We start from the raw sequence: 20,029 nt of genomic DNA, 5'->3' as shown, positions 1-20,029 counted from the left end.
TTAGCCCAGGCAGCGAACCAGACACACCTGGTGACACTACGGCACATTTGTAGATAAAGTGAATGAGACTCTGTAATTTTTTATTTTAACCAGAGAAGGCCTTTATTATACACACATAAAATCAGCCCATAAAACATTAAACAAAGGGACACATGGTTATAATTAAACAACTCAAGCATCTGAACCAGAGATGTGATGGGAACTGTATTCGTCCAGTTTGTGTTGCAGTAGGGACCGGAATGACCGACACCTGCGGCAAGTTTTTTTTACCGGGCAAAACGCCCTCGTACCCCCATAACTCCTAACCCATCTGCAAAAATAAACCAACAGGCACTTTTCAAGGCTGGAGATATTTACACAGAGATGCTTTTCAATAACAATTATAAGAATTTTACTCCCATCATTAAACATCAAACTCTACTCAAGTCTGGTTTGTGTTGCTTTGTTGACGTGGCACGGACTGGGAGTAATGGTTTTACCTCTCTTAAAGCCACGGGCAGCGCGCGCCCGAGTCCACTGTCTGCCCGACGCCACTCTGGCCTTGGCAGGCTGGCTGGTACTCGTGTCTGAGGGCACGTGAAGGTGTGTGTGCGCCCCAAAGAGGGTGAGGAGGAGACAAATTCAGAGGGGGATTGAGAAATCTGACAAACAAAAGCGTGTAACAGGTCACTGTGGTTACATCAAAGTAGGGCAGCCCATTAAAACCAGCACAGCCAGCGCCTGTCTGTGCCGGAGCGTGCATAGTCACGTGGGCTGGTTGTCTTTGGCCTGAAGGTTTTGTACAAACATCAGAACCATAGCCATGTTCAGGGTCTTGCAATGAACTGGGGCTGATACAAAGACAAGCACCTTACTGAAGGTGGACATGAGGAGGTGTGCATGCGTACGTACCTGCGGAGCTTGAAGAGGGTTCCTGGCTAGTTGAGGGCAAACTGGCTTCATCAGAGGGCTTTGCTGGCTCCTCAGCTTCTGTCTGGGACACAGGCTCCAGCGTGGCCTCAGCACTGCTTCTGTACACACACACACACACACACACACACACACACACACACACACACACACACACACACACACACACACACACACACACACACACACACACACACACACACACACACACACACACACACACACACACACACACACACACACACACACACACACACACACGTAAGAGAGAAGCCCACTTCAAGCAAACCACATGCATAGTATCCAAAAAGTCAACACACAGTCCCCATTCCTAATTAACCAACAGAGGGTATACATGTGATGTCACAGTCGGTGGGAGTCACCACGGTCACGCCCACTGAGTGGCAGTGATGTTATTCCGCAATATCGCAAAAAACACACACATCTGAAATGGGACAGAGCTGTTGTGCATCTGCACAAACGGACTGTGTAAGAATTCAGAGCTGTTTTTATAGACCTTAAAGAAAAGAGAAAAAAGATGACAGAAAGCCAGTTAAGACAGCTCGCCAGATAACGTGGGAAACCTGGAAGTTAATGGAGAAACATTAAAGATCATGAACAAGATCTGAAGAATCTGTCAGATGTAACGGTAACATGGGAGGAGAGATTTTCCCTCCACAACTGTAACACTAGCTAGTTTGACAGTTTCCAAATAAAAGTTGCAATAAAATACAAACATTTGTACAAACCAACCCACACACAACCAGAATATCCACTGGTGTCACTTTAAATTCACCCCACCCATGTCTTCAGACTTTACGTAGTGTACGCCATATCCCCTGGTTACATGTAAACATCAGAAAGCCCGACTCCTGCTCCTGATGTCGGGTCCATAGACTATAGATTCTTTGGTCATTTGAACAGATCACTGCAGAGTCCAACCGCCTTTAATTTAAGCAAATCACTTGTTTTCATTCTTGGCTTTGCTGTTCCCCCTAGTGAACACAGCCATGTTGCAGAGTGTTTCACGACTGTGACATCAGCGCACACCCTCTGTACGTACAGCCAATAATAATCAATAACTAATTTCTCTTTACTATGAGGACCTCATGCAAAACAACAGACCAGAGTAAACTGAACTTAAGCAAGAGCACATGCAGAACAGAATGCGTGTAATTTCAAGGCAGTAATTCTGAGCTCACCCATCGCCCCCTGGCTCCAGGAGGTTACTGTGCTCCTCGCTGGCGCTGGGCCCAGGAGTAGATGTGCTCACCATGGGCACAGACTGGGAGGCGTGCTCTGTCACCTCTGAGGGGAGGGTCTCCGAAAACGCAGTCACTGATTGGACAGGGGAGAAAACTGAAAGGTTTGCCAGCAAATGAGAGGTAGAGAGAGAGAGAGAGAGAGACACAGACAGAACAGAAGGAGCGGCATCACAGTGAGTTGGTTAGGGCATAATTAAGGACTATGTCACTAGCCTAGTTAGATGCATAGCTTTCTTTAAATAAATGCTGCTAAATGTAGCATGTGCCATTTTTAAGGAACCAATTTTCCTTGTGGATTGAACAGGGCCCTAGTCATAATATGAAGAATGGTCGGGTGAAAGTGTGCATGACACGCATGTGTGAAAGTGTGCAACTACAGCACCTACCAGGCGCGGCCAACTGGAGAGGGGTGGTGGGGACGCTACGGGCCTCACACTCCTCGTCTGCGCCGGGCAGGAACAGGGGGCTGTCGTACAGACCCAGCCCTACACACACAGACACACATTAACCAGCCTTCCAGAATTAAATGACAGACACAAGCCCATGGACATGTGGACTCAGACATAAATGAGTTCCAGAGGATGGAGCTGTGGGGTTGGCGTCCAAACTAGTGTCACCGTGTTACAGGTGCAGCACAGCAGGGTGGGAGTGGGCGGGGAGGGCAGACTACCTCCTTGGGATGCCAGCTGACCAAGGTCCGAGTGAGAGGAGCTGGTCTGAGGGAGCTCGTCAGGGAGGCCAAAGCCAAATCGCGGCACCCCGGCTACCTGTGGAGAGCTTTCTCACACACACACACACACACACACACACACACACACACGTCAGCTCCACCTGTACATACACCAGCTGCTCAAAGCCACACAGCACCATCTGGGTGGTGTCGTCTGGGGTATGTGCTCCTGGACGGGAATGGGACTCACTGGATGGCGTCTGAGAATCCGTCTGAGCGGAGCGGCACGACCAACGTGGGTGTACTGGGAACCATACGGTCGTCCTCTTCAGAGAAGAGCTGCAGCAGGGAGAAGGGGATGAGGACACACACACACACGCGCGCGCACGCACACGCACGCACACACACACACACACACACACACACACACACACACACACACACAAAACTACTCACTGCGCTGCTGGCTGGCCCTGGAGTCAGCTGGCGTCGGACAGGGACGCGCTGAGGATGCACAAACACAACTCTGTTGTTGATCACAAAGGCAAATGGTCACAAGGTCATAAATATTATTAATGTACTCATTAACTACCTGGACTTGAACAGGTGGACCCAGTTCCTGTGTGGGCGGGGCCAGGATGTTGAGTCGAGGGGGAAGCGGGTGTTGCAGTCTCCGTGGTGATGGCAGGGGGCGAGGAGCAGAGCTGGTAATGGGCGGCTCCGGGGAGAAGGACTCCAGTGTGCTGGACTCCACTAAAGGGTGAGAGGTGTTATTGTTGGCATCAGTTCTCCTGTCAGAACAGTCAACGCCTCAGTGAGGAACCCCCGAGACACAGCGGGAGCAGACAGAACGGGCTTACAGCTGGACGTCTGCGAGTCGGCCACACGCTGGGCGGCGTCCACTGTCCCCAAACTCTCCTCCCTCTCAGTGCCTGGGTCTGTAGCCTCAGGACCCTGAGAGACAGAGAAACACCACAAATCATATCAGGAAAGGGAGAGTTGGCCAAACACACGCACAGAACTGTCGTTACATCACTGGGTGGAATCACTTCATCTAATCGTCTCCCAAGACATAAGGTCTTTTTCCAGACAGGAAGTAGTGCATGAGGGTTGTCCTTGTCCGCAGACGTCTTCTCCAGACCCTCCCTGACTTCTCTGGACATGTGACAAACGTCACCAACCCACGTAATGGGAAACACATGGGGCAGGCTCGCAAACAGCTGCTGGGTTACTGGAGGAGCACGGAGGTCAGACTGGTTCACTGAAGTGAGTGGTTGTGTGTGTATTACATTGTGAGGCCTTCAGACTTGTAGGGAAGTACACAAGGATTCCAGAGGAACAGAACATTTCAGACAGTCATCAGTCATCAAGCAGGTTACTTGCACGGATTACAAAGGACCTTTGTCCGAATGTCCTGTTCCTCTCAAACCTCGTGTACACTGCATCTCTCCATGTTTTGACCACATCTACGTAAACATCACGCTCTATTTTCTGAGACTGGATTAAATCCACAATTTTAAACCTGTGAGGTGGATTCCAGACCAGTAAACAGGACACTCCGAATTCCTTCGGATTTCTTAGATTGCACAAACATTGGATCGGGAAAGTGTCAGTGAACTTAATCTAGCTCCACTAAACACCTGAAACACTCCCGTGTGACCACCAGGTGAAACTGGGAATCATTTTAAGGTCATCGATGTGTCAGATTTAGAGTGAGTGTGAGAGAGTGAGTATGTGTATTTTTACATACACACACACACACAGACACACAGCCTCAATTTGCTAGGGAGCAAGGAAGAAGGTCATGTGATCTGATGAGTCCAGATTTACCCCGTTGTAGAGTGATGGGCGCGTTCAGGATAAGAAGAGAGGTGGCTGAAGTGATGCACCCATCATGCCTAGTGCCTACCGTACAAGCCTGTGGGGGCAGTGCTATGATCTGGGGTTGCTGCAGTTGATCAGGTCTAGGTTCAGCAATGTTATGTGCCCAAAGAATGAGGTCAGCTGACTACCTGAATATACTGAACGACCAGGTTATTCCATCAATGGATTTTTTCTTCCCTGAAGGCACGGGCATATTCCAAGATGACAAAGCCAGGATTTATCAGGCTCAAATTGTGAAAGAGTGGTTCAGGGAGCATGAGACATCATTTTTACACATGGATTGGCCACCAAAGAGTCCAGACCTGAACCCCATTGAGAATCTTTGGGATGTGCTGGAGAAGACTTTTCGCAGTGGTCCAAATCTCCCATCATCAATACAAGAGCTTAGGGAAGTATTTATGCAACTCTGGACAGAAATGGATGTTGTGACATTGCAGAAGCTTGTGGAAACGATGCCACCGCGAATGCGTGCCGTAATCAAAGCTAAAGGTGGTCCAACGAAATATTAGTGTGTGACCTTTTTCTTGGCCAGGCGCATGCATATATGTGTGTGTGTGCGCGTGTGTGTGTGCGTGTGCGCGCGCGCGTACCTCCTGGTCGTCTCCCTCATAGCCCTCGTTGGGATCTCCACTGCCGCTTCCCTCGTTGCTCTCCTCTCCTTCATCCCCGATTCCTCCTTCATCATCATCATCCTCCTCCTCCTCTTCCTCATCCTCTCCTTCTTCTTCTTCTTCTTCATCCTCCTCCTCCTCATAGTCCTGAAACAGTACAGACAGCTCAAGCTGCTAGAACGACCACAACTGGCTCAGAGAGATCAGAGGGCGTCTCCTCTGAGACCCTGTGGGGCTTTACAGTCAGTAGGCAGTAAGATTCAACCTTTTAGTTTAGTTTAAGGGTCTTGTTCAGGGGCTCAGCAGCAAGTAGGCAGTGGTGGGACTTGAACCTTCTGATTACTAGTCCAGTATCTTCACCACTGAGACTCCACTGAACACCAACCATACAGGCCACAGAGGCGCGTGATCTAGGTGGCCACACGTGTGCTGACCCTCACCTGCTCCTCCTCATCTGTCTCCTCCTGCTCTTCCTCGCTTTCTGAGTCAGTGATGATGACGATGACCTTCTCGCCAGGCTCCTCCTGGCTGTGTGCCGCTATGGGCCTCTGAGTCAGGAGCAGCTCCACAGGGATGGACCTGGTGACTGTGGGCTCCACGTCCACCTCCTCGAGACTGGGGTAGTTCTCCAGCTCCTACACGCACACACTCATGATTCAAAGGCATATACATGGTCTTTAACACTGAGAATCTTTCCAGAACACACACTAACTTCAGCTATGTCGGGGGTGTCCTGACTCTCTAATGGAACTAGGCTCTCAGCCTCAGCGCTGTCTTCAGCAAGAATCTCCTCCTTCAGAGAGGGAGAGAGAGAGATGAACACAGTCACTCATCAAACCTCCCTATTCACTAATCAGCCCCGGTCCCTCAGCCGCTGCCCCTAGTGTCACCTCCAGGCCCAGTCTCTGCACACGCAGCTTCTTGGAGATGGGGGGCTCACTGGGCTCCTCCTGAAGCTCCGCCTCCAGACCCAGGCTCTCTGGCTCCTCCTCCCGTGGCCTCTTGCTCAAAGCGCTGCCAGACGTGGCCGACACTGCAGAGCACAGGAGTTAAACAAAGTCCCCTCAGCACTTTGGGGTGAGCTCTCCCAAAACCTCAGGAAGGGCACTCCCCTCTCAGCTCACCTGTTCCAAACACTGCGGTGGACGTGGAGGGTCTCTCCACCTGCGAGGTGCTGGGCGTGGCCTCCATCATGACCGCCGCGGCAGCCGTGACGGGCGGTGGGGGCTCCTGAGTGGTTGGCTCGGCAGCAGGGGGCTGGCTCTGCTGCTGGGTGGGCTGGACGAAGGCAGTGGTCTGGCTCTGCTGCAGGCCCAGCACAGGCTGCGCTGTCAGGGTGGTCTGAACGTTGGGGCTGGTGGAGCGCACTGAGCGCACATGGTCCACGGCCCCCTCCCCCGACCCCAGGGCTGGAACAGGCCATGTGACCAGTACGGTTACCATTAGCCCTTCATAATAAACACCTCCCACCAGTCAAAGACCTAACAATTCAACACCTCCCACCAAACACCCAACTAAAACCCATTTATGCATTTATAATTCAGCGAAAGGCTCAAACAAAGGTTATCAGAAGCTTTTAGAACACGAAATGTCCCAAACGCTGCCGACGCTGAACGGCTACAAACAGGGAGGTTCACTGGTCTGCTCACTCACAGTCCTGTGTCTCCAGCTGGGTGGTGGGCATGACCGTGGCGGTGGGGGTGGGCGTGGGCACAGGGGCTGGGGTGATCATGGGCTTGATGCTGGCCCGTGGCGTGGGCTTGTTTCCTGGGGTGGCGGGAGGCTTGCTGGGGGTAGCTGCCAGGGGCGTGGGCTTTATGTTGGCCGTGGGAGGCTCCGAGGAGCTTGCGCTGAGGACACAAAACACACGGAAGACACTAAGCTGTAAACACAAATACTAAGGATGAACTTTTTTTTTTTTTTAAATAAAGAAGTAAAAAGTATTTTTTTTAATAGCAAAACTTGCCCCCGAAGAGTTTCAAAACACTTTACAACTAAGTAAATGACAAATAGAAAAGATATAAAGTGAACTAAAAAAAATAAAATAAATTATTTGGAATAAATCCTAAAGTTCAGTGAAAAGCCCACTGCACGTTAAGAGTGTGTGCTGTTAATGGCGCATGAAAGCCAGTCTCAGTGTACTCCAGCTGGCAGGGACCCCACACGTGCACGCACAGTGTTGCATTATCACGGCTCCCCACACACCAGAACCACGAAACCAACACTACCACACCCCCCAAATACACCTGTGCAGAAAGCAGGGAGACTGTGGGTCAGGAACAGACTGGACTGGACTGGGCAGCCCTGGCCCAGTGGGCCGTACCTTCCTCGTTCTGCGGCTGGTGTCGGCTTCAGCGAGATCTGCCGCTGTTCTGCACCTCTCTGCTGGTCCTGGGTCTGATGACACACAACAGCGGGTCAGAACCAGACAAAGGGCCACATAGCCGCACTGAATGAGGCTTGAACATGGCACACGTGGGGAGAATCTGTGTGTGTAAATTGCAAAACCAAAATATGCGTGCGCGCATGCACATTGCGTTGTTAGCGCCGTTCTGGGGCCTCGTCCCTCTGCTCCCAGTGTGTGGGCACGTGCATTACCTTGCTAGCACCCTGCTCAGTGGTCTCATCTCTCTGCTCCCCATGTCTCTCCTGTTGCTCACGCAGGTCTCGCAGCTCCTTCTCCTGGCGGCTGAGACGTCCCTCGTACTGGGAGCGCAGCGCGTTCACGCGCACCTCCAGCTCCTCCCGCTGCTGCCTCAGCTCCTCCTTCTCCTTCACCAACTGGGCCTTCACGTCTGCCGGGAGAGACGTCGCACGTGAGCGCCACGGCTGAGAACCGACCTGGGGTCAGCCTGGCGCCGTGTGTCTGAGGCTCACCCACGAGCTGGTTGATCTTCTGTTTGGCCCCCATGATGGCCTTCCTGGTCCTCTCCTCTTTCTCAGCCAGCTGCTGACGGAGACGCTCCTCCTGGCCACATTTCTCCTGCAGCTCCTGGCGCATGTGCGCTAGTTCCCCCTGCAGGCGGGACGCCTGCTCCTGCAGGGTGCGATTCTCAGCCTCGCGCTCCCCGACCACCTGCAGGGTCGACCGTGGTTACACTCAAGAACAGAGCTGTGTAACAATATCTCCTGTGGCGTAATCTGGCATGAGGGATTACGGGGAATTAACCCCTCACCGATACGTCCCAATGAAGCATCAGCCACTCAAACAAAAAAATAACGCACAAAAAAGACATAACGTACAAGAGATCTTAAAAATAATAGATCATAAAAATACAAAAATAGTTTTACTAGGAATCTTGTTGTTTTTTATATGAGGTACTTTTACAAACTATTACTGCTAACACCTGGAAAATATGAAACAGATGTGACCACTGAAGTTAACCAGGGGAGATTTCCCCCCCACCCCCACACTGCTAGCGTGGCCAAGTGTGCAGGAGGGCGTCGACTCACTCTGTTGAGCGCCTCCAGCTGGGCCTCCAGCTCCCTGATCTTCGTCTCTGATTGGCTGAGGGATTCTCGGAGACCCTGGAGCTCATTAGCTGCGGTCTGTTGAGCCTCCTGGTCCTGGACAGGTGTTGCCGCGGCAGCCAGCATCTGAGCGACAGGACAGAGTGCAGGACTTTCAAAATATCATCAACAATGCTGACCGACTCGATGCAGTGTAAACAGGTCACAGGTCGGAGGTCACCAGACATTAGTGGTTGTGGGTCTCGAACTCGCCTTGCTGTGCTCCACCCGGAGCTCCTCGTACTGGGTCTTGTAGCGGCGACCGATCTTCTTGACCTGCATGATGGTCTTCACCTTCTCCTGGATGTTCTGGGTCTTGGCTTCCAGCTCCTTCTTCAGGAGGTCCCTTTCGGCGGTGGCCTTGCCAAGGTCCCCGCGCAGGTTCTGCACCTGAGACTGGAGCGTTGTGACTGCCTGGCCGCTCCTGCAGGCCAGAGAGGAGAGACAAGGCACGGTCACTTCATACAGCTCTGCACGCAAGGTCAGCCAAGGTCAGGGGGTTTAAGCATGCGGGGTTCTCCACCGGGCCGTCTCCGCCTTCAGCCGGCCGGCCTCCTCGCTCAGCTGCTGTATCCGTTTCAGGTTAGCCTCCTTCTCAGAGCTCAGACGCTTGTACTCCTCGGGGTCCGTGTCCTTCTGTTGACTCACCAGGTGCTGCAGAGACAAGCCAGAGGTCAGCTAACTGTCTCCAGGGTGACGGCAGAGCAGCAGGGTGGCGTGTGCGAGGTGCTGACCTGCGTGCGGGCTTTCCAACGCTTCAGGTCCTCTTCCAGAAGTTTCTTCTCAGCCTGAAGCATTCCGCTCTTCTCGCTCAGCTCCGCGTTCGACTCCTGCATGGGCAAGATGTCCGACTCCAGCTTGTGTACCTGAGCGAGGTGAGAAACGCACTGTTTACACACACTGCGGCGTGGCGCTGTGACCCGGCCCGCGTGCCACACCCCCGCGGCAGACCACCAGCCCCTGTGCTCGTGCGCCCTCTACCTTGGCTTGAGTTTGCTGGAGTTCCTGTTCCAGTTTCTGCTTCTCGTCTCGCAGCTCCTTGTTGGTCTCCACCAGCACGTTCATGGTCTCCGTCTTCTTCATCAGCTCGTCGTGCTGGGCCAAGGTCCTGGAGGTTACCTGGGTCAGAGGTACCAGATCACAGGAGTACATCATGAGTGGACAGACCTGCGTCCATTCCCCCTGGCAGACGTACGTGTGTCCTCTCCATCTCTGCGTCCCCCATCTCTGCAGACGTACCTGTGTCCTCTCCCTCTCTGCGCTGAGTGTGTCCTGTAGCTCCTTTAGCTCCCTCTCCAGGTGTTCCACACGTAGTCTGTGTCTCAGACTCTCGCTCTGAGCCACCTCGAAACGAGACTCTGCTATCTCCTTCTCCCGACGTACAAACCTGCACGTGCGCACACAGAAAAAAGGTGACAAATCATGGATGACACCGATCTGGAGGATGAAGGTATGCGGAGGAAGAAGACTAAAACTAAATGGACGGAACATTCCGTGACAGTGAGTGTGAGACTGGAGGAGGAGTGGAAAAGAGGAGGCTCTCACTGGAGGACCTCGAGGATCTGCTCTTGAGACCTGCCCTCCTCGGACAGAGAGGTGTTGAGTGAGCTCTGCGGGACGGCCTGCTGGAGCTGTGATGCCATGCTGCCACTAAGAGTCTGGAGCTGGTCGTGGAGAAGATCATTCTGCCTCTGCAAGTCTTCACAGCGCGACTCTATCTTGGTCCGCTCGTCCTGACACACACACACAGCTTGTGTTCAGCGCTTCCACAGAGCCATGCCTTTTAAAAACTACCCTTCCTGGCACACATGAGCATATGTGTACCTTCAGGAGCCTCTCCTGCTCCTCCCAGGAGATGCGGGCCTCCAGTAGCTGTGCGCCCACCCTCTGCAGCCTGTCCTCCAGCTGCTGGCGGAGCTGCGCAGCCTGGAGGGCCTGGGCCTTGGCCGTCTGCAGCGCCTCCACGTCGGCCGCGTGGAGCACCATCTCTCGCTCATACTTGTCCTGGGCCTCGGCGGCCAGCCGTGCCTGCTCTTGCCTGTCCAGCAGGGATTGCTGCTCCTGGGCCGAGCACACCGTCGCCCTCTGCTGGGCGTCCTGGAGCTCAGCCTGCAGACGGCTCACGCTGCTCCGGAGCTCGCTCACCTGACCGGGGAGAACGCGACAGAGTGTTTGGAAGCGGCGTCTCCAGATGACCGCCCTGAAAACAAGACCAAAACAGAGAGGAGGAAATGGAGAGAGAGGGAGGCCAGACCTGCTCCTCCATAGCTGCTAAAGCCTTCTGCTTCTCTTCCTGGATTTCCTGCTTCTGCTTTTCAGCTTCTAGAAGCTTCTGTTCCAGATCTCGCTGCCGTTCCTGCGCCTCGGTCACCTGCTTCTCCACGGAGGACCTCACCTGCTCGGTCACCTGACCGTGTGCATGTGGAGAGAGAGAGAGAGAGAGACCACAATCGTTAGATCAATGCTGGTTGAACAAATTTCCTGTTCCTCTCCAACACACATGGTGAACAGTTCCACCCATTGCACACGGTGGGTGCTGCACCTGTTTCTCCTTGTCCAGAGCCTCCTCCAGACTCACACACATGGCTCTGTACTGCTCCACGGAGGCTGTGGCACTCTTCAGCCTCTCAGCCTGCTCCTCCGCCCTGCCCTCCGCCTGCTTCAGACGGGTTCTCAGTGCCTCCACCTCTCCACCCCGCTGCCCTGCACCACCACACAGAGGAAACACACAAGACCCCAGGTTTATCCCCAACACCAAGACAGGGGTGCTGGACCTCTGACTCTCTCCATCAATCTGATCTCAAAGTGAAGTGTGGAGCACGTGTGCACGCGTGTCACCTGCGAGGCCGGGGGGTGTGGCAGGCGTGGCCACGCCCCCCTCCCTGCGGCTCAGCTCCTCCTGGAGGGCAGAGAGCTCCTGTTGGGTGACCAGCAGCTGGTCTCTGGCCCTCTGGTGTAGTGCACACTGAGTCTCCAGCTGCTTCTTAACATCCATCAGCTGCATCTGAGGACAGAGACACCCGCATGAGACCCTGACCTAGGGTTAGTCCCTCCCTGACCTAGGGTTAGCTCCCACATGACGATGGCTGAGCACGTACTTAAGGCTTACACAGGGGGAGTCTACAACAGACGACCAGGAGAGATGGAGGTGCTTACGTCCTGATTGCGGCCCTGGATGTGTCTCTGCTCCACCTCGTGCTCCACCCTCTTCTGCAGCAGGGTGATCTCTCTCTCCTGCTTCTCCACCTGTGCCGTCAGCCGCTGGCGCGTCTCTGTCTCTGAGCGCTCAAGGGTGGCCTGCAGGGCAGCAGAAAGACGCTCAAACAAACAAACAAAAACCATCAAACAAACAAAGTGAAGGGTCAGCCTGCTCCACCTGGATGGCCTTGAGGTTGGTGAGCAGGAGGTTCTGGCTGCGCTGCTGGGTTTGGAGAGACTCTCTCTCCTGGGTCAGCCTGCAGTCGGACAGCTTCAGCAGGTCCCGCTCCTTCTGCAGGGCCTCCGCACGGGACTGAGGGGCAGGGCAGCACGCACGCACACACACACGCACACACACCTCACTATCGCTCAAAAGGCTACAGCACCCTATGACAGACCAGCCAAGACGGAGACTTGGGCAAGTAAACGGGCAAATAAACACTGAAGACTGAGAGACGAGCGCATGCAAGAGCGAGAGAGAGCGTGCTCACTTCAGCCATGGTGAGCTTGTCGGTGGCAGCACGCAGGTCTTCTGTGAGGGTGTGGATGGTCTTCTCACTCTGGTGTCCAGCAGTGGCTTGCTTCTGGACCTTCTCCCTCAGAGAGGAGATCTCTTTACGGTAACCCTCCACGTTATCCTGTAGCATCTCGTACCTGACACACACACACACACACAAACACACGTACTATAAACCTCCGGTAGATCTGTAAAAAACTGACTGTGTGCTGTAAAAAACTGGCTGTGTTTGCTGAGAGCACTAGCACGTGTGTCTGTCTGTCTGTGCGTGCGTGTGTTGGGAGGCCCACCCCACCGTTTGGAGGCAAACTCCAGCTGTGTGGAGATCCTGGTGTTCTGGGAGCGCAGCTCTGACACCTGTGCCTGCAGCTTCTCACAGTGTTCATTCAGAACCTTCTCACTGTCTGCCCGCTCCTGTTTATATGTCACAAACACCTCCTGGAGCTACACACACACACACACACACACACACCGTTAAAGCTGTTCTTAAGTTGTGATGTGTGTGCAGTATCCCTGACCACCTTGGTCTTTGACTTTTCACATTGTGAACAGCTCTCTTCTGCCCTATAGTGCTCTGACAGACAAACACCACACAACAATTCATCAAGTTTACTCCCCCTGACACACCTGCTTCAGGGCAGCCTTGGCCTCTATGGTCTCCGTGGACACCGTTGCCGTGGTGACGAGCCCAGTGGGTGTGGCGGTGGTGGGCGTGACTGCAGGGGAGCGGCGGGGGGTGGAGGTGAGGGAAAACTCCTCCGGAGTAGAACCTGTGGGAGAATGTTGAGCTGCTAAAGGCCCAGAGCCCACACAGTGTGTGTGTGTGTGTGTGTGTGTGTGTGTGTGTGTGTGTGTGTGTGTGCGCGCGTACACCTTGCAGGAGAAATCCCAGGCATAAAGATGTAGTATATATAGACCTTATGAAAAAGTCTGTGTGTAGACCTTGCGAAGAGGTGCGTGTGCGTATACCTTGTGGAGCTCCGGTTGCCTGGGCCAGTTGGATACGGTACGCGTCTCTCTGGCGCACGATGGACTCGACCAGCTGCATGTGGTGGACACGCTGCTGTCTCAGCTGGGCCAGCTCACACTGGGCCTTCTCCAGACTGCCGTGGAGCTGACTACACCTGCACGCGCGCACACACACAGGCACACGAGAGGTTGGGGTCTGTTCAAATTCACCTCTGCCTTTTCATCTGATGACGTCATCAGCCCTCACACACTTGCCTGCTGTCCTGCGCCTCTAGCTCGCCCTGCTCCTGCTGCTGGCCCAGCTCGCGCAGCGTCACTAGGAGGCGCTGGTTTTGCTGCTGCAGCTCCTCCACACTGCGGAAGGTGACCAGGTGCTGGGAGATCACCTGAGAGGAGCTGCTCACGTCTGCCGAGCTCACATCATCGTCCTCACGCAGGACGTGGTTCCCACGCGCCTCCTCCAACTCAATCAGCAGGACCCGCACCTGAGAGCGAAAGAGTGAGTGAGTGTGTGTATGTGGGGAGGGGTTTGAAACAATGAGAAAAGGAGCAGAAAGAGAGGGGCTGGGAGCATAAGGACAGAGATAGGGATAGAGAGAGAGAGAGAGAGAGAGAGAGAGAGAGAGAGAGAGAGAGAGAGAGAGAGAGAGAGAGAGAGACTCAGGACAGTGAGCAGGTAGGTCATAGGTGTGTTAGGTGTCAATTCTGTGCACACTGACAGCTGCTGCCGTTTTGGGATTTAGAGACACTTTAAGGGCGACCAGCAGGCAGGCAGCAGACAAGACGCCAGACCTCACCTGCTGAGCCAGGTCGGCCAACTGCAGCTCCACCCTCTGCTTCTCTCGCTCCACAACACTCCAGCGCTTGTTGGCCTCGTCCGTTTCCCTCTGCAAGCGCTGCACCTCCTGTCAGGGTGAAGAAAAGCCTGACTAAGCCACGACCTCTGACCGACCTCCACCTGAGCCAGCACGTAGTTACTGCCAAGCCAAAAATTACAACGGCACCACGTGCAATTACTGCAGTAACATGAAATAAAAGCATCCCATAATGCACTTTACAATGATTACATGCATATTAATTAAGCATATGTTTACATACTCAGCAGATTAACCAATAGGATTAAAGCCCCATTCACATGGCACTAGTCCTGCTCATGTGAACTGAAGTTGGCCCCCCACGCCCCCAACCTCCTGACCTGCATGGCCTGCTCCAGCCGGGCTGACAGGCTGGCCACAGACTTCTGGGCGCGCTCCAGCTCCTCCCTCTGCCTCTTCAGCATAGGGGCCTTGGCCTCCACCTCCCGCACCACCTCGTCCAGGCACTTGTTCACACGTTTGTTCTCCACCCTCTCGAGCTGGAGCTGCTTCTGCAACTCCACGGACACGGCGTAGAGCTGCAGGATGGGCGGAGGAGCAGGACAGTGAGACGTGTCCCACCCAGCCCCGCACACACACGCACACACACACACCCCCACCCTCTCTGACCTTACACACACACACACCCCCACCCTCTCTGACCTTACACACACACACACCACCACCCTCTCTGACCTTACACACACACACACACCCCCACCCTCTCTGACCTTACACACACACACACCCCCACCCTCTCTGACCTTACACACACACACACCCCCACCCTCTCTGACCTTACACACACACACACCCCCCACCCTCTCTGACCTTACACACACACACACCCCCACCCTCTCTGACCTTACACACACACACACCCCCACCCTCTCTGACCTTACACACACACACACCCCCACCCTCTCTGACCTTACACACACACACACCCCCACCCTCTCTGACCTTACACACACACACCCCCACCCTCTCTGACCTTACACACACACACCCCCACCCTCTCTGACCTTACACACACACACACACACCCCCACCCTCTCTGACCTTACACACACACACCCCCACCCTCTCTGACCCTTACACACACACACCCCCACCCTCTCTGACCTTACACACACACACCCCCACCCTCTCTGACCTTACACACACACACCCCCACCCTCTCTGACCTTACACACACACACCCCCACCCTCTCTGACCTTACACACACACACCCCCACCCTCTCTGACCTTACACACACACACCCCCACCCTCTCTGACCTTACACACACAACACCCCCACCCTCTCTGACCTTACACACACACACCCCCACCCTCTCTGACCTTACACACACACACCCCCACCCTCTCTGACCTTACACACACACACCCCCACCCTCTCTGACCTTACACACACACACCCCCACCCTCTCTGACCTTACACACACACACCCCCACCCTCTCTGACCTTACACACACACACCCCCACCCTCTCTGACCTTACACACACACACCCCCACCCTCTCTGACCTTACACACACACCCCCACCCTCTCTGACCTTACACACACACCCCCACCCTCTCTGACCTTACACACACACCCCCACCCTCTCTGACCTTACACACACACCCACCCTCTCTGACCTTACACACACAGACACACACACACACACACACACACACACATAGACACACTCTCTGACCTTACACACACACACAGTACCTCTGTGATCTTCATGTCTGGCTTCATCTTGACCACAGCCACGGCTGTGGGAGACATGGTGGTCAACTGCTCCTCCACCACCGACGTGGACGCGGGACCCACTGCCAAAAAACAAACAAACATGTAAACAAACCAGCAAATTAATTCCCCCTGCAGAGGCGGAGCGTTGGACTGTGGACGGGGCTTACTGTCCGACAGCAGTTGGTTGGCTGTGTCGAGCTCCGCCTCCAGGCTGCTGACTCGCTCGTTCAGCTCGCTGACTTCCCTCTGCTTATTGGTCTCCAGCTCACACATCTTCTCCTCCAGGGCTCTGTGGGCTGGACACACAGTTCACCCATCACATGGCAACACCCTCCCAGACCCCCCCCACACCTCTGCCAAACATGGTGATACAGCGCTGACAATTAGCAAACTGACTACAAGACAGTTTCAAAACATCTGGCATGAAGAACACTTCTGCAGTCAGGACATTCACCTCTGAACGAGACTTTAAACAAACTTTTTGTACTGCTGATTCAACACACAGTGGCACTTTATATCCAACTTCACCATGCGTACGAATCTACACACAACCCACAGCATATTAACAGTTTTCTTTCCTGGACTTTACTATAGTTTGGCACTCAACAGTCTCCTTTGAGCCAAGCTCCGACACCTGGACATGGGAGGAGTCAGATCAGAGGTCTGCTCCCCTCACCCAGGGTTCCCACTCCATGTCAAACTTCAAATTCCTGGAATTTTCCCTGACTTTCACTGATGAAAAAAGCCAAATTTCCACAAACTATTGCCTTTGCTAAATGGGCACAGAAAAATCAAGTAACTAACAACCACTCACACAATATTGGAAATGTGTGAAATATAAACATTTTGTTAAACGGCAACAGAAATGTAAAAATGCTGCAAACAAAATCCCCCAATATTCCAAAAAAACATCTGAAATTCCATGACTTTCCATGTCTGGAATAGACTGCAAGATTCCCTGGAATGTTACTCACCTTCTCCCGCCTCCTTAAGGAGTTTGTGCAGCTCCTCCATGGCCTGTCTCAGCTCCTCACTCTTAGCCTCCGCGTCGGCCGCAGCGCCCTAGCAACGCACCACACACACACTCCATTCGTGTCCACGCTGAATACTGAACTATAAACCACAGAGCTCTGAAGCCCAGCAGGTGGGCTTTACCTTGTAGAGGTTGGACAGCTTGATGTTGGCATTCAGCTCATTCCTGAACTTCTCTTCCAAACTGGCTTGCTGCTCCTTGGCCTAAGCGAGGAACCCTGGTGTTAGTAACAAGTGGCTTGTTCGGCAATGAGGTGGAAGGGCATCACCTCGGTAACCGCAACAGGCAGACAGCAGCGCTCACCTCTTTTAGCTTGCCAATCATGTCCTCAGTCTGCTTCTGAAGGTTCTCACTGGAGGACTTCAGACTGGCCACATGGTCCTGTAACCGGGCAACCTGAAGACCGAACAAAAAAAACAAAAAAACCAGCATGAAGGAGACCGGGTGTGCCAATGGAGGACAGCTCTGCCGAGATGTCTGCAAAGGACTGCGCATCTACCTCGTCCTCTTTGGTGCTCAGACTGCACTTCAGCTCCAGGACCTCGCTGCCCTTCTGGCGGGAGAGCGTGAGCAGATCCTCACGCTTGGTCTTCAGCTCATCGCTCAGCCAGGTCACCTGACCCTGCAGCAACTCCCTCTCCTGGTCCATGCGTCGCTCTTTGTACTGCAGGGACATAGACAGAGATGGGTCTTCATGCAGTTTGCGTGATTTGGGGCACGTGTGTCCCGAGCACTTAGGACATCAGTCCTTCCTGGACATGCAGTTTCAGTTAAACAAACAAACAGCAACTGGCCAATCACAGCAGAAACCACAGACACACGCTAAATGCTTTGGATCAGCACAAACGCATGATCTGCCGCTGTTGGTATATGTCCAGAGAGCTACTGAACTGTACGAGGTCACAGACGTCAGAGTTCACAGGCATCCCGGAGGTGCATACCTTGATGGAGACCTCAGATGCCTCAGACTCCTCCAGCTTCAACTGTAGCTGCATTCTTGCAGCGTTCACCTCTGCTAGTCTGTCGTTAAGTTGTTTCAAGTCCTCTGAAGAAAGAAGAAATCTAAATGTCATCATTTTTGGTCTCACGCACGCGTCCAACATGTTTACAGTCAACACACACGTGTTGCGAAGACGGCCTTACCACTCTGGTTCTCCACCTCCTGAGACCTTCTCTCCAGCGTACGCACGAGCTCTCTCTTCTCGGCCTCCAGCTCATCCTTGGCTTTAGAGAGCTGATTCTGCAATAAAACGCAAACACGTCAGCCATGTCCGAGAAACGGAAAGGTCTGCACAAAAACGTCCTCAGGCGCGGACACACAGAACCGTAGGTGACCTCGTCATCCCTGAAGCAACGCACCTGCTGCGCCTCCAACTTCGCGCGGGACGCCTCGTGCTCCTTGGCCTTCTCGCGCAGACACCTGAGCTCCTCATCTGTAAACAAAAACAAGTTCTTACGACGCCACGCGACGCACGGCGGCGGGCCGTGAGCACGAGACGGCGGCTTACCGAGCTTCGCAAACTCCTCCTGGAGTTTATGATGTTCTTTCGTTACTGACACACATTGGTCTCGGCTTTGTGCGCACCGCTTCTCCAAATCGAAGTACTGTTGTTCTAAATAAAAGCAACATGTTTCTTTAAAGCGGACCGTAAGACAGACAGTGGTCGGACTATTGGGAATAAGACCTACCTCTCCCGGCTAACGTTAGGCCTGTTTACACAGAGCTGTCATGTGTACAAAACAGTCCGTTCAGAGTTTTACTTTAACACCTAGCAGTCTGCACTTACTTTACTATAACCTATAGCACATAATTAACTATAACACACAACTAATTACAACACATTAACTGTGTACGCTAGCCAGCTAGCCACCGTGCTAACCTACACACCACAACTTTACCACAGGATAGCTAGGTTAGCATTAGAATCCTGGGTGAGGGGCTTACCGCTGTCCACCCGGAGCTGCTCATGGTGGGCTTTCAGATAATCGATCTCACTTTGCTGATCCGTTAAATATTTCTCCAGTTTACTCTGAACGGCCTTGGGAAGTTTAGATATCTCGGCGCGCTCTAATATTTGTTGCAGCACTGCCGCCATTTTTCCCCGCTCAAGCGCGCCCTCCTGCGGCGTGTTCTACTTTATACGCAGGTTAGTCTGTGCGGCGTTCAGCGCCGCCTACTGGCCTGGAGGTTCACTGCAAATTTACATTGAGCAGACAAATTTACATTGAGCAGTGCTTTGTTATTTACTCATAGAACACATCCTAGCACAGTACAGCAGGTCAGAGTCCAAGATACCAATGAACTAGAATACTGTAGAATACAGGGATGACTGCTGATGCCTAGGAGTGCAAAATACATAAAGTCCATCTTAAACAATGATACGTGTAATAAACAATAAGTACTAAAGTTTGTTAAATAACATCAGTGTAATAAACAATACCCTACAATAAGTACTAATTTATCATGAGGTAAATCATGAGGTAAAGAAGTACATCACTAGGGTTAAACCTAATCCCAACACTAACAATAGGGTTAACTCCAAATCTAAATCCTTTTAGGTTTTGAGATTGAATTTTAAAATGTGAAATTAATCTTAAACCATAACCTTCAGCTTTGGCTAGTGTCTCAGTCCTCCTCCTAAATCTATCCTTTAACAATAATCTCTAACTCTAATCTCTGACTCTAATCTCTGACTCTAACCTTTAATCTGATAACCAAAACCAATGGAATTATACCACACATGATCACATTTGCTGCAATTCTAAGTTGCCATCTTTTGTTGTAACAGCACATATGTGGTTCACAGAGATGTAAAAGTTCAGGTTCATAGAATAAAAGTCCTGTTATTTTACTTCACCAAGATCT

At 52.8% G+C, this 20,029-nt stretch overlaps 1 protein-coding gene across 2 annotated transcripts; it reads right to left on the bottom strand.

The window, feature by feature from the left end:
- Positions 1–76: 76 nt before the first annotated feature.
- On the bottom strand, positions 77–19,265 carry tprb (translocated promoter region b, nuclear basket protein). Of its 2 annotated transcripts, none has more exons than XM_035524482.1 (50): positions 19,109–19,265; positions 18,672–18,776; positions 18,523–18,596; positions 18,307–18,403; positions 18,105–18,208; positions 17,663–17,827; positions 17,467–17,559; positions 17,286–17,366; positions 17,105–17,192; positions 16,298–16,426; positions 16,110–16,210; positions 14,729–14,926; positions 14,331–14,438; positions 13,789–14,018; positions 13,534–13,688; positions 13,192–13,334; positions 12,860–13,008; positions 12,539–12,701; positions 12,226–12,360; positions 12,006–12,146; positions 11,688–11,853; positions 11,392–11,552; positions 11,104–11,256; positions 10,674–10,994; positions 10,395–10,582; positions 10,089–10,236; positions 9,831–9,968; positions 9,584–9,715; positions 9,373–9,503; positions 9,063–9,273; positions 8,793–8,936; positions 8,217–8,415; positions 7,938–8,134; positions 7,663–7,736; positions 6,993–7,189; positions 6,464–6,748; positions 6,230–6,372; positions 6,052–6,132; positions 5,780–5,974; positions 5,319–5,486; positions 3,705–3,798; positions 3,437–3,597; positions 3,301–3,348; positions 3,095–3,183; positions 2,845–2,951; positions 2,561–2,659; positions 2,112–2,268; positions 892–1,010; positions 480–566; positions 77–310 (listed from the first exon to the last, which is right to left on the bottom strand). In XM_035524482.1, the coding sequence occupies exons 1-50, from the start codon at positions 19,257–19,259 to the stop codon at positions 267–269; spliced, it is 7,047 nt and encodes a 2,348-aa protein (XP_035380375.1). In that variant the 5' UTR covers positions 19,260–19,265; the 3' UTR covers positions 77–266. The 2 variants fall into 2 exon arrangements, with proteins under 2 accessions (XP_035380375.1, XP_035380376.1); XM_035524483.1 differs by having other exon boundaries at positions 2,112–2,247.
- Positions 19,266–20,029: the final 764 nt, after the last annotated feature.

The sequence above is a fragment of the Electrophorus electricus genome, chromosome 3 (genome assembly GCF_013358815.1).
Source record: "Electrophorus electricus isolate fEleEle1 chromosome 3, fEleEle1.pri, whole genome shotgun sequence".
In the NCBI taxonomy this organism is placed as follows: Eukaryota; Metazoa; Chordata; class Actinopteri; order Gymnotiformes; family Gymnotidae; genus Electrophorus; species Electrophorus electricus.
This window is presented reverse-complemented; position numbering and strand designations above follow the sequence as displayed.